The sequence below is a fragment of the Triturus cristatus genome, chromosome 8 (genome assembly GCF_964204655.1).
Source record: "Triturus cristatus chromosome 8, aTriCri1.1, whole genome shotgun sequence".
In the NCBI taxonomy this organism is placed as follows: Eukaryota; Metazoa; Chordata; class Amphibia; order Caudata; family Salamandridae; genus Triturus; species Triturus cristatus.
In genome coordinates, this window is record NC_140591.1 from 1,026,710,750 (window position 1) to 1,026,738,078 (window position 27,329).

The 27,329-nt window shown below is 42.5% G+C and overlaps 1 protein-coding gene across 1 annotated transcript in view; it reads right to left on the reverse strand.

Moving 5' to 3' along the window:
- Nucleotides 1-27,104, reverse strand: part of PRKX (protein kinase cAMP-dependent X-linked catalytic subunit) — a 395,625-nt gene extending 368,521 nt beyond the window's left edge. Inside the window, exon 1 of the mRNA XM_085622583.1 lies at nucleotides 26,697-27,104. Coding sequence (XP_085478709.1) covers nucleotides 26,697-26,868 — 172 coding nt within the window. The 5' untranslated portion in view covers nucleotides 26,869-27,104. The remainder of the gene's footprint in view (nucleotides 1-26,696) is intronic.
- Nucleotides 27,105-27,329: the final 225 nt, after the last annotated feature.

A 27,329-nucleotide genomic window follows, 5' to 3' on the forward strand; every position in this document is an offset into this window, starting at 1 on the left:
AGCTTTGAGAAAATAAATTAAGGGGTGGAAACATAGAACAATGGTCCAAAAAGGAAATATTACTTTTAGTATGGTGTGATGAACTCACCTCTTCGCCCTGACCAATCAGAATAGGGGAAAACACGAATATTAAAACTTTTGGGGGTGGTACACGAATACAGAATAGTATAACTGAGGTAAGTTAGCTAGAGACTATTGTCAGATCGGTCATTCCGACTCGTAATCAACCCAACACGTATGCTGCTACAGATTCAGTCCGAGACGCTGTCTCAGACCCTGCTGCTGCCAGAATCTCTGCTGGAAAAAACGAGATACTGATCGATAATCTAATCAGCTAGAAGGGGATTTCGGAAGAGGGACATTCGAGGAGAGTAGTGCCAGAGAGGGGTGCGACGCTGGCGCTGCACTTAGAAGAGGTCACCTTCCCAGATCTGAACCTGCCGACCCTCTGTCCGCATCCTGTCCTGGAAGATTCTATCAGACCCATCTTCAAGGAGTTGGGTTCATTCTATCACCTTAGGTAAATATAATTCTGTGAAACCTGTCTTTGTACCTGCTCTCTCTCTTTTCCCCTTTTACAGGTACCGTTTTCATTGAACATTATTATGACTTTGCTATATTTGACTTAAATTTGCCTCTTGAAAGAATGTGTTTAAACTGTATTTGATTTGGACTCACACAATTATTGATTTAGATAAAGATTTTAAACCTTTTGAGTTTGTGGTTATTTCAAGTTTAAAGTTAAATGTCATTTTCAACCTTAAACTTTCTCGGCAACCTGAATTATTGAGTAAAGGAATTATTAAGATCAAGTTGGTATGACTTGGTAAAGGTGAATATCAAATTACAGGTAAAACTCAAAATTGATGTCAGCGGGGTTTACTAGCTTATCTGTGTGAAGGTTATCGGCCCAGGTGAGTATTAGGCATGTGTGTGTATAACCCGAGCTGGTAACCCACGCTCTATCAATGGGAAACCGATTTCTGTATTGGTTGACTCTTGTGCTTGGTATACTATTATTGGACATGACATCGTTAAGGAATTGTGATCTAACAAGACAATGTTACTTCCTGATGTTTAATAAACTACAACAGAGGGACCCTGACGGTTTCACTTATGTGAGGAAGATTCAGGGAAATAACCTATAGAGCACAACAAAACTTCCTACACCTATCTATTTCGGTATGAGGCAATATGTCCATATGTTAAAGCAGAACCCACAGTCAACAGTGTACAAAAATAAATCACTTCATTTATTTAGTTGTTTTTTCATTTTTTTTAGAAGACATATACATGTATATTATTTAACTATATATTAATACATATGATACATACTATATCACAATCAGGAGACATAGATACATCTTATCTAAAACAACCCACACCATGACGACATAAATAAATACCTAAACATAATAAAATACTAAGCTAAAACACTAAACATCACAGTTTACAAAAAGGAAAAAAAAGATTGTTATAAAAGAACAATATACATAACACTGAGACATTAAATTGTACACAAGACCAGCGCCAACGCGCGTTTCGGAGATCCTATATATCCTATATAGGCTCCTTCTTCAGGGCTTGTTCAATAGGTCTTTCAAATAGCAATAAGTACAGGACATAACTTCATATCCAACGTCATGTGGTGGGGGTGCTTGTACAATTTCAATATTGACAACCGTTGGTCTGTGGGTACAAAAACCAAAATAAGTATACTCAATATAATTTAATATAGTGCGGCTGAGACAAAGGAGAGAGCTAATAGCACCCACTGAACCAAAGTCACCGACAAGTGAAATGATAAACCGAAGAATATGTGGATCAAGAAGTATAAAAAAAAAAGATGAATGCCCAACACCTGAATAGTAAGCAACGTGAATATATACATACTTGGAACAAGGGCTTTAATTGGTAACCCAAGACATAAGCTGACTTCAGTTGGTATATTTGTTTTTCCGAGGGAACTAGAGCGGAATAGCAAGTAGATAAAAAGAAACGACAATGTAACAGGAACAACTAACCGTCCTATAGTTTATATTATTACATTGATAATGAACGAGGTTCTCAACTTCATGAGAGAATCCTAAACGCTAGTATAAATAGCGTAGCTGGAGTCATAACTAATGGCCATTCTTTTTAGAGTAACTCGTTTACATCAGAGGTAGACAACATGAAAACCTCAAATGGTGCACTAACATATAAGGAAAGTGTATCCATTGGACTCATAGCATCACCCATAACTAGATGAGTGTGTCAATAAAGATAAACTAAGAAACATAATAGATATACGAGATAGGTTGGAACAATGAAGACCTCTAGGGAACAGTATTGGTGTCCGTAAATGTGACGTACAGTAATTAGAATGGGTTGGCCCTTATTAAGTATAGTCCAAATCCAAAACTTACCAAGCAACGAGGAAGAAAATGAATATATGGGTCAGAAGTAAAAAATGGCCAGCGGTAAGCCTGTGTAGAGCTGTGCGGACCCGTAGGATAATAGTTTGATATAGGAATCAGGTATCAAGCTATCAAAGTTGCCTACAAGATGAAAAAGACCAAATTGTCATACTAATCGCATGTTCTTAAATAAAATTAAAGACAAAAAGAGTCTAGTGGTTCAAACCGTTCCCAGTGTTTATGTCCGTATGATTAATTTATCCTCACGTAATTAGAACGGAGACCTCATAATATCTAAAAATGCATAAATTAATAGATTTTAACCGTGAACCTTAGCATCTGCAGTCACAGTTACACAGTAATATAACTGGATATTCGAACAGGCTTTCCCCTTACCGAGAGATCCAAGAAATGATCTTCCGAAGTCCGCAGCCTCCCGCTCTCGGCGATACACGGATGTTTATCCAGGTTAAATGGATCACTAGATTGATTTGATTGGATATTTTGGGGCAAATGTTATCTTTTCAGGACAACACACCTATGGGAAAGTTTGTGGCAAGGAAAGGTGGCCACATCAGGAGGAGGTGGGTATCAGACTGAATCCTAGGCTAAACTCTTTTATTAATGTAAATGACAACCAAATAATGATTTCAAAAATGTATGACACTTTACCCCATGAGGAAAATTTGCTTACGCTTCTACGGGAGAAATACAAGGATGTGTTAAGGGAAATTTTTGGGTAAATCTGTGTGTTTAGGCATCACAAGATTCTGAAAGAAGATGCTGTACCAATTTGGCATAGAGATAGGAATCTTCCGCTTTCTTACAGAGAAAACTTAAGAGTATAGTTGAAGGATTTATGTAAATAAGCTATTATTGAAACAGTGGAGTCGTCTCAGTGGGTGTTTCCAGTAGTTATATCTTTGAAGGGATCAGGAGAGTTGAGACTTTGCATTTATTTACACAGTCTCAACAACTCCATTTGGGTTGATATTTATCCACTCCCAAATCTGCACGAAAGGGTTACAACACTATCTGGAACTAAAGTTTTTTTTCTACACTAGACTTCGCTAATGCATACCATCAAGCTAAATGAGGAATCCGACATGTTCATTTCTTTCATCACACCAGAGGGGTGTGTTCCAATATTGTAGAATGGCATTCGGTTTGGCCAGTGCAGCTTCAGTGTTTCAAAGGATAATGAAAAAGGCACTTGAAGGTTTATCTGGTGCGGTTGCCTTCCAGGATGACATTCTAGTTTTAGGGATTAGTGTGAACGAGCATTACAGGAACCTTGAGCAGGCCCTACAGGCAGTATTAGACAACGATTTGACTTTGAAGACAACAAAATGTAAGTTCTGAAAACATGAAGTAGAGTATCTTGGTCACTTAATAAGTGGACCAGGAATTGGACCAAAACCAAGTTATGTGGAAACCATTATGAGGGCCCCCATACCTAATTCAAAGGATACATTTGTATCCTTTTTAGGTTTAATTGAATTGTACTCAAAATTCATGCAGAAAATGTATTTAAAATATAACCATTTAGAGGTTTGTTAAAGAAAAATGCTTAGTTTTTGTGGAATGAGTCTATGACTCAAATGTTTAATGAAACAAAAGAACTCCTGATCAATGCATCATGGCTCAAACCTTTTGAAGTGGGTAAAGAATGTGTAGTTGTGATGGATTTAAGAAATTGTGGACTGGGTGCAGTGCTAATGCAAAAAGATGCTGTAAAGTAATGGTTTGTTTCAAATGCATCAACAACAGTTCGTGAAGCGGAAAAGCATTATGTTATAGAGGAGGGACTATTTACATGCTTTTGGGGTGCTGAAAATATTTCACGGTTTTTAAGGGGCACCAGATTTGTGATTAAAACTATCACAAACCGCTGGTGCACATATAACCAGGTGGTGGGGGGGGGGGGGGATATTGTGACAGCTAGGTTGGCCAGGTTAACATCTAGGTTACAGGTTTTCCATCATAATAATGAATTTGTTCCAGGTAAGAACAATGTCCATGCAGACTGTATGCCAAGATTGCCTTTATCAGGTGGAACTTCTTCAGGAAAAGAATCAGGTGAGTGTGAAGTAGCATTTGTGTGTACAGATGTCAGCATGATTGAGGTTGACAATGCCTGTTTTGATGAGTCAACATGGTATGCAGAGATGACTTTGGATTCTACGTTGAGTGCTGTGTCCAAATTCATTGTGAACGGATGACCAGAAGTACATAATGTTTCTGGGGAATTGATGAGGTTATTTTTAAGTGAGTCAAGTACTGGCCATTGAGAAGGGTGTGATAATGAGAGGAGACAAATTTGTATACCATTTTGGCTAAGGAAAAATGTGTTGCTTGTGCCCATTGAGGATATTTACGAACTTCAGGTACCTGAAGAAGAGTTAGAGAGAATTTCTGGTGGCCTGGAATACATAGTATCGTGGATCACCATGTGAGATTTTGTCACAACCCTGCTTTTAGTGACAAATTGGCTAAGGCGTTGATAACTGATGCATTACCTACTGAACTTCCAGTTGGGCCCTTAAGGAAATTAGGTGTGTACATGATTGGCCAAGTTGCAGTTTTGCCCAGACAAGAAACGTGTATCATTATTGTAGTGGACTATTTTTCAAATTAGTCTGACATCAAAATGGCCAAAGATGTCACTCCAGAAAGTTGTTGAATTTTTGGATGAGTTCTGTAAAGAAGGAATCCCAGAGGAAACTGTTTCAGACAATGGTCCACAGATTGTTAGCACCTATACCCAAAAATATGTGACCAAGATGTGGTGTTAATTACAGAAGGATTTCGGTTGTCCATCCTGAATCCAATGGACACGTGGAGAGATTCAATAGAGTTGTGAAGGATGCTATTCAACTTGCTATCAAGGGTGGGTTAAATTGGAGAAAAGCACTGCAGTCCCATGTTGCTGGCATAGGGAACTACCCCAAATTCAGTGACGCTAGTTAGTCCTTTTGAGTTATTGTTATGGAAGCCAAGTACCGGGCTTGTGCCTTGGTGGTAGAAGAATAGGAAGGAAAATGGTATTGAAATTGATTTTCAAGAGTATAAGGATAGCAGTAGAGGATTATAAACAGAATGAAACTCAATATAAATGTGAGATGGGGAGCCTTTAATAAACTGCGCATGGTGTTTGGTGATTTTGTATGCATCAAGAAAAACAAGATGGCAGGAAGAGGAGTAGTGTCTTGGACTGATCCAGTAAAAGTCATTGAGGTCTTTAAAAATGCTGTTCATGTGGAAGAGGGAAAAAGTGTGGAATATGAATAGGGTTTCATTGTTTAATAGGGTGATTGCATGATGCGTGGATAGTAGTAAGGACCAGGAAAATGAGTTTTTGGATTTCCATGGCGTTTAAGAGGCAGAAGCATCATGTAGCACAACTGTATCATCACCAGAGGGGGTTGCCAGTGGTAGTGTTGCACCACAGATTAATGTTAGGATGGATCATGGAAATTCTAGAGTGCGTCCTGCGAACAGCAGAAGAATACACAGAAAGCCTGTTAAATTCAATGATTATATTCTGCACAGAATTTTGCTTGTACCCTCCCCTGTGATAAATGATATTGTATTTTTGATCTGTAATTGTTAGAGACATGTTGTATGTCTTTGTGTTGAGAAGAAAAAAATACATGTACAACACGCACGGTCCACAATGAAACAAAGTTTCACTGGGTAATAGATTTGATCACACACAACTAATTTTATATTCAATTGCAAACACCTATGAAAACATCCAAATACACTGTGTTATTAATTTTTTGGTCTCTGATTCACAAAATAAAGTAAATACAATAAACACAATTATACACCAAAATACATACAACACATTATACAGCAAGAACATGTAACACATTCTATAGCCCGCATGCTGCAATGGAACACGCCATCCTTCTACATGGTTTTCTGGATAAAACATGTCAACCATGAGACACACCGGCCAAGATAATATTTCCCATGTTTTTTATTCTCATAAAAATGTTTGACTCTATAAACAGATTCATGTGATATGGCGGAGTGTAGCCATAGGAAATGTGATTATGTAATTTGTTGCCTAGTTGCAGTTACGATGCACCATAACGCGATCGTATAGCCTTTTTTTTTTTTGACGGAGGGAGGAGATGCTATAGCTGACGGGATATGCTAAAAGTTATTATCGATTTGTCTATGCTCATTGATGTAAGCTTGCCGCTATGTTATTGATTTGCTACCTGGTTTTTATGGACTACCTATTGGCTCTGTATGGTGCTTTTACTGATGATGTACTGCTCTGTATTCATGTATACAAAACAAAAAATCTTCAATTAACAGATCAAACAAAAAAATGACACACCGGCCCCATCATGGCCAATTTGTGCCGCCTTGTTTTTAATCACACCATAGGGACACCATAATTAGCTACCTTTATGGGTAGCCTATGGGTATTTTTACTGTAGTTAGGTCCTAAGATCCACTCAACAAGCACAGGTAATATCAAAGAGCTCCCTACCGTTACGAGGTCATGCCCAACTGGAGTGGATTCTCTTGCCAGACACGGGTCTGATGATGAAGCATGCACATGATTAGCATGTGGGTGAGAGCTATTCTAGAGCTAAGTGGGTCCTTGTGATACAAGCCAGGAAGACTTAGACAGGATTTGTCTCTTTGGACCGTCCCGCTCTTACGATCTGCATCTTGCTTCATTATACATTTTACTTCCTGTGTTATGTTCAGTGCATCCTGCGTGCCAGACCAAGGATAACAGTGCATCTGAAAGGGCTATGTTCCCAATAGCATGCTTTTTGCAACACAGAGTTCAAGGAAGGTAACTGAGCAAAACTGGGCTAAAATTTCAGGGCCCATGTCAGCCATACCAAACAAATAATCCAAACTGCCAAATGACTAGCTTCTGGGTGAGGACCCTTCTAGATACAAGGGTGTCCTTGTGATACAAGCAGTGATGAATTTTTGAGGGATTTTGTCTCTCTTCTTTGGACCGTCCCTCTGTTTATGATTGGCATCTATTTGTGGGGGACTAACATATATCCCCTTTCCCTCATTTTTCCTCATCCCGCCTTGTGGTTGTGTGCAATGAAGCAAAATGACCTGAGGAAGCCCAATGAACACAGAATCTGTGGTTCCTCTTTCACGGAGTAACATTGCTTCAAGACTTTAATGGTAAATAGCTTGTAATGCCTAACTGCTCAAATAGCATGAGAGGTGAATCTCAGACACAGAAATTGCTACAACAGTCTCGTTTTCTTGGAGGTGTCCAATTTCAATTGCTCTCTCTACCATTATAAAGGAAGCTCTATTATTTTTTTTCTGAATATAGCTCTGATCCATTATTGATTTTATCATACTTGATTAGTTTCATATACTACATGAACTCCAAACTTATTAACATCCTAGAGCAGTGCTTCCCACTCTTTTCAGACTCACAGACCACTTTTGAGTCTAACAAACTTTCGCGACCCACCTACCTTTAATGGACATGAGGCAGATTTTTTGGTATGTAATAATGCATCGTGTGGTAGTGCATTGCTATTTGCAGACAGCATATTTTCCATTGAAATTGCCACTAGATTTGCATACAGTTTAATAGATATAACTATTACACACAAATAATGTGGGAAATCGGGGTTCAGTGAATATTTATTATTTGTGCATCACCTAGAAAAGTGTCTTGATTTTATAAAAATATTAGTGTCCGTCGCAATGCAGAATTACAAAAAAAAATGTGCGCTTCATTCTGCTTTTCTAATTCCTGAATGTGTACAGTTCATTAACAGGTATTTACATTTTGTTGTGTGTTAGGAAAAAATGACATCCCCTAGCTTTACTTTTACAATTACAATGTACCCCAGGAGGATTGACACATAATTCACTTTATTTTATTTTATCAGACTGTAAAGTGAGAGGAGTTTGTAAACACTAGTCTCCCTAGTAAAAAATAAGTAGCAGAAGACATAGTCTGACATTCACCTCTGTCTTTGAAGCGCAGCAAATGTAACACGATAAACACAGAATTTAAATGAATCTTTATTGCCTGGACTTTAGCGACCAACCAACAAAAAATAATACATCGGCGTGCAACCCACCAGTAGGTGACGACCCACTGTTTGGGAAACACTGTCCTAGAAGGAAGCCTTCGCTGCTCGTCCCCTGGAAGTAGGTGAACTTAATCATTAACTAGTCAATCCAGTAAGAGTGCCATAGTATACATGGCCCTACCTAGACACCAGTGGATTCTGCCCAAATGTCCCCTTCTGCCCCGTACGTAGAGAAAAGGCTCTACGGAGACTGCCCCGATAGGCTGTAAACATGGGAACAGGAAGCTACATACTGCACACCTCTGCAAGAGGTGGAAGTCTGCAGGGGGGAAAAAACAACTCAATGAAGTGTTAGACGGACAGGGCAAGTGCAGCCCTTCAGGTCAAAGGTCAATCGGAATACTTTGAGACAACCTATCCCTGGAGGTTTTGCTTATGCACGCATCAATCATGGTTCCACAAGCCGTGTAAAAAATCCCATGGAGATCCAGCCCTTTGCAGAAATCTGGCAAACTTTAAGCAATAAAAAATTCCACGTTCATACGTCATAACAGAGATGACATGAGCAGCTTTACATGTGGGATACACTGGACCAGATCAGGCCTAGTGACATTAATTATCAATGTTGTTCTGCATTATGATTATAAGTGGAGGAAACTGTAGGTGTCGTTTTGTGTGCCTTGCCAGCAAAAAAATCCCCTATGCACCAGAACCTCAGGAAGGAAACTCGAACTGGACAGAGGTAGCACAATGATCCAGTGTCGAGCACATTTTCCCGCAGGCTACTCACTAATAGAAAACAAGAGCTGCACCTTGACTGTCTTGAGTCTAGTTTGGAAATGGAGGTAGCGGAACCTTTGAGAATGATGACCTCAGTCAATTTAAAATTCGCTGGACTCTTTCTCCTTGCAAAAGAAAGGCTGACACAATCAGTAACATTCCTTAAATAGCATTCAACACCTCTTTGCATTGTAAGTATGGTGTCTTTCTCCACACCAAATATCCACCCACTACAGCGCCAGTCTCAGATGCTGGTGAATGTCCTTAGTGATAATGTATGTGCCCCTTTGCAGAAGAGGGTTAAGAGTCTATGAGTCCTGGAAAATGGTGTGGGTGTGTGCCATGTGAGTTAATGTTAAGAGTGGTTTAAATCAGAACTACATCACAACACGTGACCAAACACAAGTGCCACAAAGCTTAAGGAACACTGAATACATTTGTAAATCGACCAATACACCGAAAAACACAGCTCCCTATGTATGGATCTCCACTGCCTTAGGGTGAAGCAGTGGAGATCCAGGCAACCTCACTAACTAAAAGGATGCAATTCTGTCAAGTCTACATATTTACAGATACAATAACCAGAATCCCCTGGATAGCTGTAGAAGACCACAGATTTGGAGGCTGAAGTGTAAGAGTAAATATATGCTTTCACAGGAGGTTTAGCTAAGAAGCCAACAACCTCCTTATAAAAGAGTCAAAATAATACAGAACAGCGAAACAATATCAATGACTGAGTGCAAGGAAAACTGTAGACCATGAGATGGCCACCATGGGCTTTAGCTCTATTGTCAGAGTCTAATAGACAAGTAAGCCTGGGAGGCCCTGACTAACAACAAACAGACTGCCTGCATGTTTATTGTAAAACTACAAATCTATCCTTCACAACGGGGGAAAAAACGGAACTCCCTCTAACATAGTAAGTACATAGCGTGCATGGACACGGAGAAAGTCAAAATGTAAATGGAGGAGAGAGAGGATTTCCTTTTGACATTCGCAGGGGGGATCCGTTTTAAATCAAAATAATACATTGACTGCCAGAGCACCGTCAAAGAATTCCTACAAATTACATTAACAGAATCCCCTTAAAAGTCGTAGGTGTTGCAACACTCCATGCACACGCTGGCACGCGAAGGCTGGGTTCATATTTTACAGCGCGCGCTCCCCCCCCCTCCAGGGCATGGACTCGGCCGCTCGCGAGGACAATAGAAAGCACGATAGCAGCTGAATCTATTTTAACGGGTGCGGACGAAATACTTCAACAAAAAAACACAGCGGGCCTAGTCACCGCTGAGTCAGACATTCCTACACCACAGTTGCAACACATGGCTAGTGTGTATATTTTCAGCACAAACTTCCTTTATTTTCTCCACAAAGCAGCTGACAGGGCAGGTCGTGCAGGCTACCACAGTATTACTAGTCCGACAGGTAGGAGCAAACGCTGGCAGGTAAGGTTGGGAGCGAAAAGGAGGTCAGGTCAGCACAGGAAGGAGGGCACGGCTGGCAATCAGGTGTTTTTAAAATAGAGGGCACAGCCTGGCAACGAGACTCAGGGTTTGCAGAGCAACGGCTTCGAAGCTTCAACAACGCCTTAATGTCTGGCTCTGCATCTCTTATAGAATATATATTTGCAGACGGTGTAAATGATAACAGATGTGTTGAGTGCATAGCATAGGCCGACACATGCAAACAGCAATGGCTGCCACAGACTTCAAAGACCCCGAAACGTTACTTTCAGGTCTCCCTTGTCAAACAAAGGTGGTTGGGCAGGGGTCTAAGGACATTCTCGTGTGTCCCATTTTTGCTACATTATCTGTAAATTTCCACAGGAGCGAAGCCTAAATGCTAGACAAAGTGTCTCATTGTATCAGGCTTGCCATATAATACCCTTTTAGGTCTGCGTTAACCAAGACCTTTTGATTTTAGTAAAAGTATATGTACAATATACTTATTTAGTGGGGCTTTCAGCCAGCCATCGTCATCCATTGGTCAGTTATTGTTACATTCACATTTTTCTTCAGCCCACTACAGCATATAGCATCGGGGCAATGGGTCAGCCCTCTTCTGACTGACTTCACTGTGAGTGACACCATTCATCCCTCTCACAAGGATCAAATCCACACACAATTTAGCTCCCTTTAGTGCCAGGCGCTACTACGGCAATACGTTCTAGTGAGGCTCAAAAATTGGTACCGTTTAGCCAATTTTTGAGGGTTTGACAGGGGCCCGTGAGCTTTACAAGAAAGATTTTCAAATCCATGAATGAAAACAAAAACAAAACTGACAAAGCCAAAAGGCTTGCATACAACAGCAGACATACTAGCTTTGCCAATGCTTGTCCTCTATAGTGCTTCATAAACATTTTTGAATTGTCTAAATGATATAAACACCAGGAGTTATCCAATGTAATGGGGTTCTGGAGGCATTCATCTCTGAAGGATTAACTTCTGAGTTGGTCAGACTTGTCGGGATTCCAACTCATGGCTTGCATATCACTGCATGCTTCCGTAGAAAGAGCACTACTCAATAAGCCATCCAGCTGGCTCAATGTGGTGTTAAAATGGTCGACTAGCTGACGTGTCTGGTCTAGGGGGCCTTGACACAAGTGGGGCTTTGTATAGAAGGAAAAGTTCTGTTATTATCCCCTTGTAGAAATTAAGTGTGATCAAATCCAGTTGGTTTCCACGGGATTCAGTTCCACAGCACAGGTTTTTACATGACATGGGGAAATTCTATCTTTTACAAACAGAACTTTGTCAAGCAGTTCAAGGGGCGAATTAAGTCTCAGCATAAAAATAATCCTTGGGTTCAGCACAAAATGAAGAAAAATAGTGCTTTGTATACAACAATCATTAACCCCTTCGGTGCTCATGACGGAATGGTTCCGTCATGACCCACGGTTGAGCTGTGCTCATGACGGAACCATTCCGTCATGAGCACACCCGCGCAAGATTCCGTCAGCACAGCGGCGGAATCTGCGCAGCATCGAAGGGGTTAAGGAAAGCTGAAAGAAAAATAAGTTGCAGCTCATCTGGCATTTTCCTAAAGCCCTCTTATTTCTCCTATTAAACCATCTTCTATTAGGAACTGTTTTTACCATTTCTCCAACGGTCTCAAATTTAAAACAAAGAAAAATATCAACACGCCTTGTCATTAAAACCTTAAGTACATGTACATTGATTCAATCTTTCTCCAAAGCAATTGTAATAACTTAAATCGCGTCAATAGTGTTGTTACTTTTGCTTTAGATAACTGTGATTTAAGACGCAGTGACTAAATTTTGTTTAGGTGATCTTCCTTCAGGACAGGGCCGGTTCTAGGATGGGGGGGGCAATGACCGTTTGCCCATCTATTCACGGACAAAGAGGCCATGGTGAAGGCACCTATTAAGTGCTTCCTCCATCATAACCTCAGAAAGTTGTAATGCTTTTCACTGTCTTTGACACTGAAATTGGGTGCTGTGGTTTGGGGGTAGAGGCGATTGTATTTACAAATTAGCAGGGAGAGCACCAGAGTGGAGTTGAGGCTTTGGCTTGGCTCTTAATGTGTTTCTTTAACACATAGAAGCTTTGACATTAATATGCCACAATATAGCGCTGCACTGAATAAGTACTTAGTAAAAGTGATAGCTTTTAATCGTAAGCTTAGAGTCATACCTGCCCCGACCTCACACTAGTGACAGCGACATTACTGAACCAACAGGCAAGACGGTTGTCATGTGGACCCTATACGTGGCCCAGATTATTATAGAGCAACGTTAGTTTATCAAACACAATAGGTTTTTTTATTCGCTGGTTTTCTAATTCATGTATTTGAATGAGCTTTCATGCACAAATATGAAGAAAAACAAGTTTTTCTGAATTAAAATATTTGCCCAAGATCACACAACTTAAGAGGGGAAGCTGCAATCTATCCAGGTTTCATGTTTTCACTTTGTACAAATCAGCCTTAAAATGGCGATCTATTTTTCTCTCTTCTTTATGTTAATGCTTTGTTTTTACCTCAGTAGTTTTTTTGCAGTGTTTATGTAGTGCCAACTCGATCTAGAGGTATTGAAGCGCTTTACACCGGTTACATTACACAAGATCACATTCATTTATTTTAGGCACTGCACATTTACCCAGAATCACAGGATGTTGAGCCAACGTCAAAACTCAAACCTATCTTGTTCAGTTCCTAAGATGGAAGCTCCTGCTGTGATGCCACATCCTGGGTACATTGAGGGTGGCAGATACATGACTGCTCGGCTCATTATTGGTTTGAAGCTTCAAGAGCACCTGAAGCTGGGCCAGAGCCCGGCTTCAAATACAAGCACAGATCAAGTTTCCAGTCGGTCCCCCATCTCTAGTTAGGAGAGTGGGAATAGAGATTTACCTGCCAATGATGCAGCAGGTACAGTGACACCAGGGCAAAGGCATGAGGACGGTCTTCTGCACCTCAATTATGGTCTGTGTAGGAGTTATGAGAGTTTTATTAATTTTAGCTTGTGTAAGATGAACGCAGTAATATACTGCAGGATGGGGTATGCATTATACTATTCAGATAGTAGCAGTGCATGCCTCATTGGATGAGCATCCACCAGGGTGAGGGAATCATAAATATCCTCCAAGAATTAATGTGGAATTACGATGCCCAATAGAGTATGGGCCTGATTCACAAAGGTAAACGTACACTTTTGTGTAAGCTTACTTTTTTTTTGTATTCACAAACTATGATTTTTTTTTACTAACAGTAATTTTCCAACACCTGAGCTGCTGCAGTCGGGGTGGAGAGCTCCTCACAAAAAAGATAGGACAGGCCTAACTTTTTATATGCAGAGTATCTGCCACGAGTGCTGTGCTCCACAGTCGTAAAGTTACTATTCACAAAATGAATCTTGTAGTTTTTTAATATAAAAAAATTAGTAAACTTATACAAAACTTTAAGTTTACCTTTTGAATCGGGTGTTAAGCGTGTCTGTCTGTTTTCTGCTAGATGCCGAGGTGAAGTAAATAACTTACGTCGAGTAAGATATTGTGTTGGGCTGAATTTGTTCCCACAAGTATGGCAGTTACAAATGTGAATATTTCATATTTTGATATCTTGCTACAGTGCACTGCACATTCTCAGGTAATAGTCAACGCCACTGGAACTGTGCAATTTTATGGCTGTGGTGTTTTCTGCAAAATTATGGATTTGCCACATAATCTATCATCAGCTGCATAATCTGCAGTTTAATTTTTTTTTCATAACCCATATGGCTAAAAAGTTATTAAAAATGCTACAACAGAAGTTGTAGCACAGTTGAAGACCCTTTGCAAAGGTCGATAGTGCACCTTTCGTTTGCTTATTGCTATACTTGCATGTCAAACTTGTATTAATGAGGTGCAACCTAGGCCCAGACAGTGGTAACAAGTGTAAAAAAATAACAAATGTATTAAGTAATACTGTCACAAAATGTCACCACATTACACCACATAATTTGCCTTTGCTTGTTGCATAATTTAGTCAACTCTGCTGCATAATTCGGTCCTCTACTACCACATAACTTTAATGACCCTAGTGATACTCTTTGTCTAACCACATCTGCTCATACTGGGACTGATCATAATTCACTTCAATAAAGGGCTACCATTGGCTATGCAATGTGGGATGATAGACACATGGTGGCATTAATGCTAATTATCTAGACTTATCTCATAACTAAATAACCCTAGCCAAGTACCTTCAGCTCACCCTTGACTGCAAATTCAACATCATAGCCCAAGTCAACGCCATCCAGTGCCTTGTGCTTTTACCTACTGAAGATGTGGAGGAAGATTTTGAAATGGCTCCCAGTAACCATGCGGAAAACCATCACCCACACTCTTGCCACCAGCAACCTAGACTACAATAAAACCTTCTACACTGGTATAAACAAGCATGTCATCGGAAGGCTGCAGAACACCCAGAACATAGCAGCCAGAATCACTCCCAACTTCCCATAACACTCTCACATTTCACCTCGCCTCAAGGCGACACACTGTCTATGCATACCCAATCAAGCACATTTCAAACTCACCCAAACTTTTAGGGCACTCTGGCCCAGCATACCTCAACAATATCATCTGCTTACACAAACAATCCAGACACCTTAGCTAGCAAGATTCCTAGTGGCTCACAACCCACGCAAATGGAAAACCAGATCTGGCGGTTGAGCCTTCTCCTACATTGCTCCTAAACCATGAAATGATGTGCTGCTACACATTCAAGCCTCTTCCTCATTTCTTGAATTCCACAAGAAGCTGAAGGCCTGGCTTTTCAGGTAACCACATTAGGCACCAGGCTTGGCTAAACTCTCACCTGCTCAGCTCCAGGATGCCCTCTAGGTGAAAGAATGCTTTAAAAACCAACATAACATGACATGGCCTGACCCGAGAGAAGCAAATGCACTTTAGGGAGCATAGAGTGCAGACTGGTACAAAACCGAGCAATGCTGGCGTATACTGTGAGTCTGGATGATTGATTTTGTTTCCCATGTTATGTGTCTGTTTGCCTCTGCATCCACATCCATAACATGGATGGGCTAAGAGGTAAAAAGTTTCCCATGTTTGTGTGGAGTCACACCCCATACAAATAAGGGAACATCCTCTGAATATAGCTCTGGTTTTACATGTGTGCCAGCGCTTCAGTATTACAGAAGGGGGCTGCACAAGCATCTACAGCCTCTTCTGTAATCACTGCACTCTGTGTAATATGGCCTCAGAAGGTTACATGTTTTGACTGCTATTAATAGTTTCACACTTCAGGCATGAAAACTGCTTTCTGTTTTTTCCAAATGTGTTGCTGTGTTTTAAACGTTTTTATCAATTAAAGTACAAACAAAACAATGACATGAAAATAAACAGTTATAAAGTTCACAGTATGCCGCACAGGTGTTTGGGCAAATTGCAAGTAAGTAGCCAGTCTTCCTTGAGCGAAACGTCATGGTTTAGGTGTGGTTACAGGGACCTTCTTAACCTTGAACTACTATTAGAATCCGCTTGGAATCCAGGTGCTTCTGCTGAAGCCAGGCCTGCTGGAAATTATAAGGATTGGGGCTGTTGAGTATAGGCATCAGCTCTTACACTCCTAACTCTCTAGATGCACTGCATACCTATTTTGAAGAAGATATGTCATCTTGAGCTTGTATGCTACGTCCAGAATTTACAAAAATTGGGCCCACATTGGCCCATCCGAACTTACCCGTGGCCCATCCAGATGAAAATTCCTGGAACGGGGCCTTCTTCAGGATATGTTATTTTTAAATTCTCCATACAACTGATAGGCGTATGATGCTTATTCCTGTCCCCAGTTTCAACACAGTATCCCTAGAACATGAAATCCAGGTAAAATTTCTCAAGACAAGATCAGCCTTAAAAAAAAAATAAACACTTCTCAAATTTTTTGTTTAAAAAAAATAAGGCGACATGAACCCCGTTTCCCTTGATACTGGATGACATTGGGTGAAAAAGGCGACAATTATGTTAGGTAAAATTCATTGTGATCCCCAGATCCCAAGTTTATGTAATATCAGACCACTAACGAAAACATTGGCCCAGATTATCAACCTCATGGTGGTCGGCAAAATGAGTAGTATTAGTTTGGGTAATAACAAAAACTCGTAATGCGAGGGGGCAATAAGACAAAGGAAAGTGACAGAACTGGAAGACATTACTTTTGTCAAGCAATCTGTTTAGGCAAACTATTATAAAATTGCCTTGGAACACAAGGGGATACATCAAAGCCATCAGAAGGTCCAAGGAGAAGGGTGCAAACCTTAAATCTGCAAATGTGACATCCGCCTATCATTACCGATTTACCCAAGCGCCCTGGATGCTCGAGTTCTTCACAAAGCAACACATGCCAAAGGCGTACTGTGCCAGGAAAGCTACAGCAACTGGAAAAGCCACCTGTTCCGCTGTACAGAGTAGCTAGAATGGCACATGCAACATCAGCAGTTTTATTCTAAAGCTATTTTTGAGAAGAGGGGCTCGGATATTAAATTCTTTACAGATTACAGACAGCGATTACATTGTGGCAGAAGCACACAAACAGACGAAGATGAACAGCTGCAACTTAAATAGCCTAACATAAGTGAGGCAATCCTCAGCTGGCATTATACAGAGAGTGGGTAATGCAAGAAAGAGAACGTTTCACACAAACTCCATTGTGTGTGAGTGTGTGTGGGAGGGTCCCAATTTAAAGAAACACAATATATTTTCAAACGAGAGACCGAATAGTAAGATATCAGCTCAGTTTACAATTTAATATTTTTAAAAAGCATTAATATTCCCCTGAATCCTGACACCCAGAACACGAGCCTCATCAAAAAAAAAAGGTCAAGCTGCTCATCTGTGCACTTGCATTCCCACTGGACACATGCCACAGATTAAGAAATTGAGAGCAAATGAAAGAGGATAAAGATGAAAGCAAAACACCCACATGACCCAGATTTGTTGGTTGTTTCAAAGCAAACCACAAGTCAGAGCAAGAAAAATCACAAAATTCACAAGCATTCATTTTAACATTTAGAAGAGCGCTGCTTAAAGTACAAAACTGCAGCCCATCGTAAATAAGTGTAACTAGCCTTCACAAGAGAAATGATCTGACCAAGCACCAATGCATAAATAACACTTTTACCCCCGATGGTTCATTGGAAATTCCCGCGTGGGAACTTTGCTTAATAATAAATAGGCCAGTGCCTGCAGCAGCAATTTCGGGTGTGAGACCATGGAACCTGATTTAAGCTGTCAAAAACACAGCCAGTAAAATCGCAGATGGCTCCAGCTGAAAGTGCAGCCCAGCCCGGTTCCTGCCTCCCCCCACTAACATACAAAGGGAAGGACCCTTTCATCTGTCTCCCTTCCCACCTTCTTTCTGCACCAGCCACCACAACTCACATTTACCACCGCTGCAGAGAAAGTTCTTACTGGGAGTGTTAATCCCCAATAAAAAGAGAATACTGTGTGAAATTCTGCCTGGTAAAACCAGGACTGCAGCTATCCCCCAATCCAAAGGCATTAACTGATACTAGAGGGAGGTCACCACATGGTAGCGGTTTTTATTGGGGGATACAGTGCAACTTGTAATGTGGCCCTGAGTGCACTACATTTATGTACCGTGGCACTCTTAGGTGCCGTCCTTGTTGTTGGAACTACCTGAATTGGAATGGGTATACTACCTAGGTGTGGGTTCTACTTACCACCTGGACCCAAACATTTTGATTTTAGTTCAAGATACTTAATTCTCGTTTGCAATTTCAGAGCACGCCCATCACACAGCTCCCATCTTCAACACATAGGGTGGCTGTATCCTATACTCAGAAATGTGTTTACAGCCTCTGTTGCAAAAGCCTAGTACAAAAATCCATACACATGGGCTACATATACTAAATCATAATAGGCCTTTTGAAGCCCACATGGGTCACATATTAGTGTACGATAGTACTACTTGTACATATCTCTCTCTACTCCCTCTTGGGCAAGGACACTTCAACCCCCTCCCCCGACTGGTGATCTATAGTTACAGGTGTGTCCTATAATAGCTAAGTAGGAAGTCTGAAAACAGACAAACTTGTCATGTGAGCGTGTTGGAAATAATTGCACCAAATGTCCCTCTTGAGTCTACCTAACATGGTGAGTAATCTCAACGATACCTTACTGAGAAAAGAAAATGCATGCAGCAATAGCTGTGGGACAATGTCTATATGGGAAAAAACACACCAAGAGTGTGTTTCCCAGTGTACAACAGCTCGTCCACAGGGTTGATGGCTCTCAATTGTGACTTACAGTCACAAGGAATTTAGGCAGCACAACAGGCACTGTGGTTCGTTGGGGAGATGGGCACAATGTAGCCCAGATCTCTGTACTGGGGGTGAATGTTTGACATTGTTCAGCATTCCATCCATCAATTGTTCTTTTTGCATTTGTCACCCCAAGTGGGACGGGTATGCCCAGACGTGGGTCCCGTGCTCGCCATGCCACTGGAGTCAAGCTAGCCTGGCTGAAGAGGGGAGATACCCCAAAACCAGTCCTAAGAGGCTTGTTTCCGGGCCAGGGCGACCTGGCTTGGCAGTTCGGGCTGGACTGTTCCCATGAGGAGCAGGGTCAAGGCTGATTTCCATATGGCTGGGTCCAAACTGAAATGGCATGGTGGGCAAAAAACAACTATGGATTTAGGCCCAGATCTCTGTACTGGGTGTGAATGTTTGACCTTATTCAGCATTCAGTCCATCAATTGTTCTTTTTGTATCTCTCAAGGTAGCATAATGCCAGTTACGAAGTTGCATAACAAAAGGTATGAGTAAATACCAGGAACCAGGCTTTGTTTTGATGGAAGAATGGCAGGAGTGGGGTCTATTTTGAATGGCAAAAAAGTTCAAACAAAATCTGGGGTCTTTTACAATGGTGTAGGAGGGCATAGGTGTTAGGAGGGGGTGGGTATGCCTTCAGATATAACAAAAACAAGTCGTAGAAAAGAACATGCAAAACTCAGGCTTATGATCCACACTGTGTGGCCGTACAGAGAAAACAAGTATATGTACCAATTGCCAACAGGGACAAAAGGTGAGGTGGACAACTTTCAGATTACATCCCTGGCTCAAGGCATAGTGTAAAGTGTTCCTTTTCAGACCAACCAACTCGTTAACCAGCAAAAGAATTTACAGCATATTAATATTGGTCCGTTTCATTACTACAATTGCTGTCCAGCCTTTACGGCTTGTGATACCTCCGCTTTCACGACTCTGGCAGCACACTTTCTTTTCAGTCTCATTCCTCCTATACAAGCATATACTTTAAGGTAATAAAGGCTAGTGAAATTTCCATTAACTACAAGTAATTAGAGAACAGCACATCTGAACAGTTTATTTTAACGACTGCAATGAGGGTGAGGCAAACAGACTCAAGAGCAAATCTTTTTATCTCTCCGAGACAGTGAAAGTAGTCGGGAAACAAGTGCAAATGTCTGAATCTCTACAAATGAATCTTGACGGAAGGTCAGGAGTTTGAGAAACTTACGTGCCGTGTAAATAAGGCTCTTCAAAAGCAGAGATTTGATTGCATTTTGTTACGAGTATTGACGAAGCCAACAGGATAAACTTTAATGTGCTAACACATACAAACAAAGGCATGCACAATGCGTACAAACTAAAATGGGTAAGTGGGGGGGGCAAAAATTGAAATGGGCAGAAACAGAAGTGGGACTAAGGCTGGGCAGATAGACGTGGTGATGGGCGAGAGCGTGTAAAGTGTACAGGCAGACAGCAATGGCATCAGGAGATGAGAGGTAGAAAGTGATAAGCCACCAGGACATTGAGAATTTGGTAGAATTTTGTACAGCAGGAAAAGGGGAGGATAGAAAATAGGATGGGAGAGACCAATAGATGAATAGACAAAATAAGATGGATGGAGGTTTGAAAAGCGATGCTAGAGATCAATAGCAGACCTGGGCGTAGTTCAGAGTTTTGCTACGCAGAACTCTGCGAAGTTAGGAAAAAAATCTGCGAAGTTCCGCAAGTGGCGGAGTGCAGTGCGAACTAAAGTTTGTACTGGTATTCCTGCAGCTCGGGTCGAAATTCTACCTGTGCGGCAGCTCATCGCGAGCGGGGAAAAACTCTGTTGCACATTGCAAAGCGGAGTTTTCTGCACTCCACTAGCTCCGCGGCGTGCAGAAAACTCCGCAAACTCCATGAACGGAGCCAAGTTTACCGCTCAGGCCTAATCAATAGTCAGAACAGTAGGGGGAGAGGAGGTTTGGGGATAATAAAGGGGAGCGCAAGTTTGGGGATAATTAAGGGGAGAGCAGAGTGCTAAAGAGAGAAAATGAAGGGGGAATTGGTAGCAAAGAGTGGACACAGAAAGTGATAGGGGCAGAGAGCCAGTGAGAGGAGAGGTGAACGAAATAAAAAATATTTAAGTGGATATCAATAAAGAGAGCAGAGAAAATGACGTGTGATATATGCGTGAGGATTATGTGGATGTGAGGACAGTAGAAACAGCATGCAACCAGATCTGCCTGTCCAAGATGCAAGTTCCTATAAAGCAAGTCCAGTGCTGTGCATCACCACTGGTCTGAAAATTAAGTTGCTGAAGATGGCAGCCGGTGGGGCGGGACTAACGGGGCGTACGGAGGAGGTAGTCAATTACAGGAAGGAGAAACTAACAGCAGGGGCCACAGTATGATGGTGCAAACAGACTACTTTTTGCCACAGGCCAAAGCAAAACTACAATCCCGTATGTACAACTGTGCAAGTGAACACCATAAGCATCCCTATGCAGCCTCTATTTATTTTCCTAGGACATTAATTCAGAAAAGGACAAAGCTGTGTCTAGTCAGACCAAAAAAATAACATTTCCATGAAAATACTGGAAAGGAAGTACCAAATGTGCAGCCGTTCTCTACAGTTTGGAATCTAGCCTAGGACAGAATCAAAAATTGAATTTGCAGTACATTATTTACTGGAGATGTACCAGGGGGTACTTGCCTTTTGAGATACCCGTTTGGAGATTGGGGGGGGGGGGGGGGGGGTTTGGGGGAGGAGGATTTCTATTCTTTACCATGTACTTAGTTCAGACAACAGTAAAATATAATTGGGCATCTCTCTACGTTCCTACAATATTAGTAAGGAAAGGGGCATTTCCTTTAGGGGGTTGTAAAAAGTGGAATCTCAAAGCGAGTTCTGTTGGATGCCTGGTCTCCCAGCGATAAAAGTTTTTCAACTGTAAATCAAAAGCTTGACCCCCCTACGCCCGGCTTAACATGGCAGTGCTCTGATAAAACAAGACAAAAAACTGGTCTGAAATTGCTTGTGTTCGTGTTCAGAAGGGACCAGGACGGGCATTTCAATTTAGCCCATCTCACGTGGGGTGACATTATATATTTACATGTTGCTGGTCCCAGTCTAAAATAGTGCAAAGAAGCTAAAAATAATCCAGTGGGTAAAGGTAAAATTTGTATTTGCATAATTAATAACAATCTTACAATTACTACATTCTTAGAGAAAACACACCAATTTAAAATTACAGACCAAAAAATGTTTTTAAAAGTCTAAAACAGTTTTCTTAAATAAACATAAACACAATTTATAGACAGTGGAATGTAGCCCAAAGCAATTGCTTATGACTGACATTATTTCAAGCATTCTAACCATCATGTTAATGGCAAGTGTGCTCAAAGGCAGTAGTCTAGTTATGGAGTTGGCAAAAGACACACAATTGATGGACGGAATGCAGAACAAATCAAAACATTCACCCCCAGTCAAGATATCTGGGTTAAATCCATCATTCTTTTGCTCACCATGCCACCCCAGTTTAGACCTGGCCATATGCAAATCAGTCTTGACTATGAGCCTCATGGGAACAGTCCAGCCCGAACTACCAAGCCAGGTCCTCCCTGGACCGGAAACAAGCATCCTAGGACTGGTTTCGGGGTTTCACCCCTTATCAGCCAGGATAGCTTGAACCCAGTGGCACAGTGAGCCCGGGACCCACGTCTGGGCATACCCAGCGCACTTACGGTGAGAAAGCAAAAGACACGCGATCGATGGACGGAATGCAGAACAAATCGAAACATTCACCCCCATATGACTTTGTAGAAATGTACAAAATGTGTGTGGCCTTTTAAACTACTGAATACCACAGATATATAATGTGAAATGTGCTTCTAAAGTACCAAGGGATAGATTTATCAAACTTTCTCACAATTCGGCAAGACAACTTGCTGCAGTGGATGAAAGGGAGAGGGCACGAATGTGCCATTTTTACCAGTATATGATCCCTCCCTGCTCTCTGCCAGTGCTGGCGCACAATCTGCTGCCAAATGCCAACACAGACACCCTTGAGCCATGGGGCAAGGACGCCAGCGTTGCAGGCAGAATTGTTTTTGTGTTGGAAAGGACAACTGCCTGCACAAAACTTTCCTTTGAGGCATTTTTAGAAAGAGGAAACAAAAGGGAGAAATAAAGATATTTCACCAGGTTGCGCCACCCCTGGGAAGTTGTAGCATTTTGACACATTCCCAGGTTGGCCAGTCTTGGTAAATCTAGGGATGCACCAAAATGTATGGGTGGGTGCATGAGAACATCTATGCTCAACCTATGGAACACCTTCCCATAGCAGTGGTCTGAAATTGCTTGTGTTCGTATTCAGAAGGGAACAGGACGGGCATTTCAATTTTTCCCATCTTACGTGGGGCGACATTACATGTTTGCATGTCGCTGGTCCCAATCTAAAATAGTACAAAGAAGCTAAAAATAATCCAGTGGAATGCAGCCAAAGCAATTGCTTATGACTGACATTATTTGAAGCATTCCATCCATCATGTTAATGGCAAGTGTGCTTAAAGGCAGTAGTCTAGTTATGGAGTTCAGCACACCAGACCATCCCTTTGCAGTTACACAAACAGTGGCAATAGAAGAGCAGTCAACTTCAAAACAACTATAGCCTCCATCAGATAGGGCCTCGCTCCACCGCCGAAATGAATACAGAAGGGCCCATCGAAGGAGGACTGGAGACAGTTTCTCGCCATAGCAGAGCAATTTAAAACTAGCGCCCTTAAGTAGCCCAAATATTGACATGTGCAAAGCAGCAAAACAGTTTTATCAAGGGGGGCACATCGCTTAAAACCACAAAATACCATTGTCTGATCAGTGTCAAATGTCTCCCATTCAACATAAACGGCCACACAGACAACAGCTATGCAGCATAATAAAATGTAAGGCTTTACTGGGACCGTTGTATAAACTCTAGCAGCGAAACGGTACAGATGACATACAACCACATTCATGTTTGGCGATCATCCGATTTCTAAGTGGGCGAGGTCTCAGCCCTTGTAGTAATTCAAAAGGACATCGAAACGGGTCCCTTTCGGGTCCTGTATTCAACTTTACAGGCACAAACGTGGATTTATTTCTAATAAATGTGCAGAAAACGGTAATGACATTAGGTAATTCATGTCTTTCCTGTTTATATTTCACATTCTTTACCTAATCTTGCATTCCTTAGGACTGCGCTTTTTCCAGGAAATTGTGTTCCAGTATTATTATTTTTAATAGGCAGCATATTACTTAGCGAATGTCAGTGTGCCAAAAAGGTGTTCAGAATACATGATCACCCAATGCTTGGCCTCTCTGAAAAGAGCAATGGTCACGTATGCCTGTTGCAGTTGTGATTCTGTGCAAACGTATGGGTAGGGTGGCACTCTATGAGAGTTTTAATTTACATGTTTATGCCCCACACTATTTATATTGGGCACACCCCTCTCATGGAGCCCCTCTTTTTCCAATCCACTTATGGCCATGGGGACCATAACTAATATTTCGTCATCAAACTCTGAAATGGAGCAGGAAAGCAAAAGGCATGAAAGGGAGAAATGTAAAGAAAGATAGGAAGACAGTGGTAAAGGGAAGAATTTGCCAAGAGTACGACAGACAAGAAATGAAGGTTCGAGAAAGTGGTGTGGTGCAATCAAGATGAGACTGCCTTGGCATTGGACAACCCTGGAATTCGGCAGCACCGAGGCTAGCTTCTAGATAACATTTTGGGACCGTGCGCTTTTTTTATCCAGCAATTAAGCACTCAACCACACTTGACAATCGTTGCAATAACGTTCACCTGCCACAAAACTCCGCTTTCAATGAAGTGGTACAGAAATCATACATTTCTATGACGCAACTAGCGACTGAAACCTTATATGCCATGTAGAGCAAAAACACTGTTCTGCAGCGTGTTCAATTATGACAAACTTGAATCATGGGGAAGTTCGTGCACGAACATCAAAGTGACTCACAGCAAGAGGTGGGTGGGACTTTTTAGATAGCCAGTAATCAACTGTGTACTTCGTGACTGTTGCGTGATGGTGTTGGCCCTAGTTACACTAGGAAGGGTCCGTGTTGTGAGGGGTGTGTTCTGCTCACTGCACAACATGCTTGGCTCCTCCCCGCGGGGAGCAGTGACTACAAAGCAAGGAAGAAAGAAGCACCGGTCCTCCCACGAGGACTCGGCGTCCAAAGATCACGTGGAAAAACGCCAAAAGGAGAAACCAACCCGTGCAGCGTGTAGCTAGCGGCTTCTTACATCTTGACTCCCATTAGGGTTCCTGCTCCACGTGAGAGGGTGTTTCGGAACTTCACCTGTCTGCCTAAATGGATGCCTCTTCTGCTGGCTGCACCCCAGCCACTTTTGGGGGCTCCACCGGGAATGTTATCAAGACCTCTGATAGACTATCTCCTCTTCTGCGTCTGACAATTAGGATATCTCGTGTATGGCTACATTCAACAGTCCGTTTGTATTAAAAAAAAAATATTCAAAGCCCCCAAACTTTTTCCTAGGTGCCCCACGCCAACTCTGAACATCACGAGGCAGTATAGTTCTGGTTCGACGTCGTGCCTTTTTCTTCACCACCCTTTACTTCCGTCTTTTAATTTTTTTTTTCTCCATTCACCGTTTCCAATATTTCTCATCCTCCCTTTAAACTTTTCCTCGTGCGGCCAAAGCCCAATGATAAAGTCCCGTCTCCCACTAACCGCAACGCACACGAACACCGACTACACCCAAGTCAGCTGCAGCCAAGGATTACTTCAGCCTGGCGTACCCTCAGCGAGAGGACCATAATCCCTTGGAGCCACCCTGTGTGTTCCCACAAGCTCCCGCACACCTTTAATGCAGATAACTTAGTTGTCTGGGTTAAAGTGATAAGCGGTCCCCGTCTTAACCAAGGGGGCGGTGGGGGCACAGTACGGCGGACTCATTACCTCCCAGTGTGCATTGCCATCACCTTCGATGAGACAGAAGAGCCTAGAGCTGGCGCATGCCGGCTAACACCATATAAATCTAAGCTTTCACCTGCTCCAATGCCAGCCACACCTAACCAGCTTCCATCGTCACCCGGCAAATATCATTCAGTCTATGGGGGATCACGCTCCTGGGGGTGACAGCCAGCCTCCATCACACCCACTACGACATCGCAGACCCAACTGCATTTTGTTGGGCTTAATCGGCAGTACCTGCTACTAGTTCTTTTGAGCGGAGTGGCCCCACCTACTAGGAGGTGGGGGACATTGGTGTCTTAGCTTTAGAATAGCCCTTGCCTCGCCGGTTGCAATGGGTGCATTTCATGGGTGCAGCAACGCAAGTGCTGCCCCAGTGCCCAGGACCACTTTTCACCACTCTGAAAGCCACACACGCAATGCACAAGGAAATTGCAAAAAGTGATGTAGCCATAATTAGTGGAACAAAGCTCGTATTCGTTTCAGTTAAAGTGGTGAGGGGTGGCACGAACCATGTCAGAATACAGCTGCAGGCAGTGCCCTCTCCCTTGGTAATGCTGTGAAAGGAGGCTGTGAGTAAAGCCCGAATCTGGGGATTTCGGGGGAGGGTGTCATTCCAATGTTGCACTATAGACCAGAAGTGTGCTGTTTGAAAGGATGTGGCACATCTGCAGCGGAAGGGCTACGATCCTGACTTACCCACTGTGGCCAGCGTGTCCAAGTCCTCCAGTCGGTACTGCTGTGGCTCCTCTGTAAGCGGCGGCGGCGGCTCCTGCAGGGAGGTAGGTGGGCACCAGCCTGCCTCCTCTCCTTGCTCTTTGCCAGTGCTGCTCGCCGGGCCGCCCGGCGCTCTAGCCGCCCCAGCCTCCATCGGCGGGGATCCCCACTCACAGCCGCTGTCCTGGCCACGGAGTCTCCCGTCGGACGCTGCCCCGCAGGCCGGAACACAGCACTAGGAGCCCGGGGCTTCCGCGCCACATTGCCTCGGCTCACAGGGAAGGCATGCAGATCTCGCCGGGGACAGATGCTCCAAAGAGACAGAACACCCACAGCCGGCAGCGGCAGCCAGCTACACACAGAGCGGCGCGGAACACACCGCTCCGCCCACTAAACAACTACTAGCCAATACCAAACGCCCTCGGTCTCGGCACATGGCGTCTATTGGCTGCGGCACGTTCGAAGAGGTGACGCGGAAGTATGGGAAGGCTCTGCTTACTGTGTTTAGGGCATGCAGCATGGGATATTTAGAGTTGCATGGTGCATGTCTCACTCGCTCAAGGCATGAAATACGTAATCTGAAAATCTGCTCTTCCAGATACTAAAAAAGCCCGA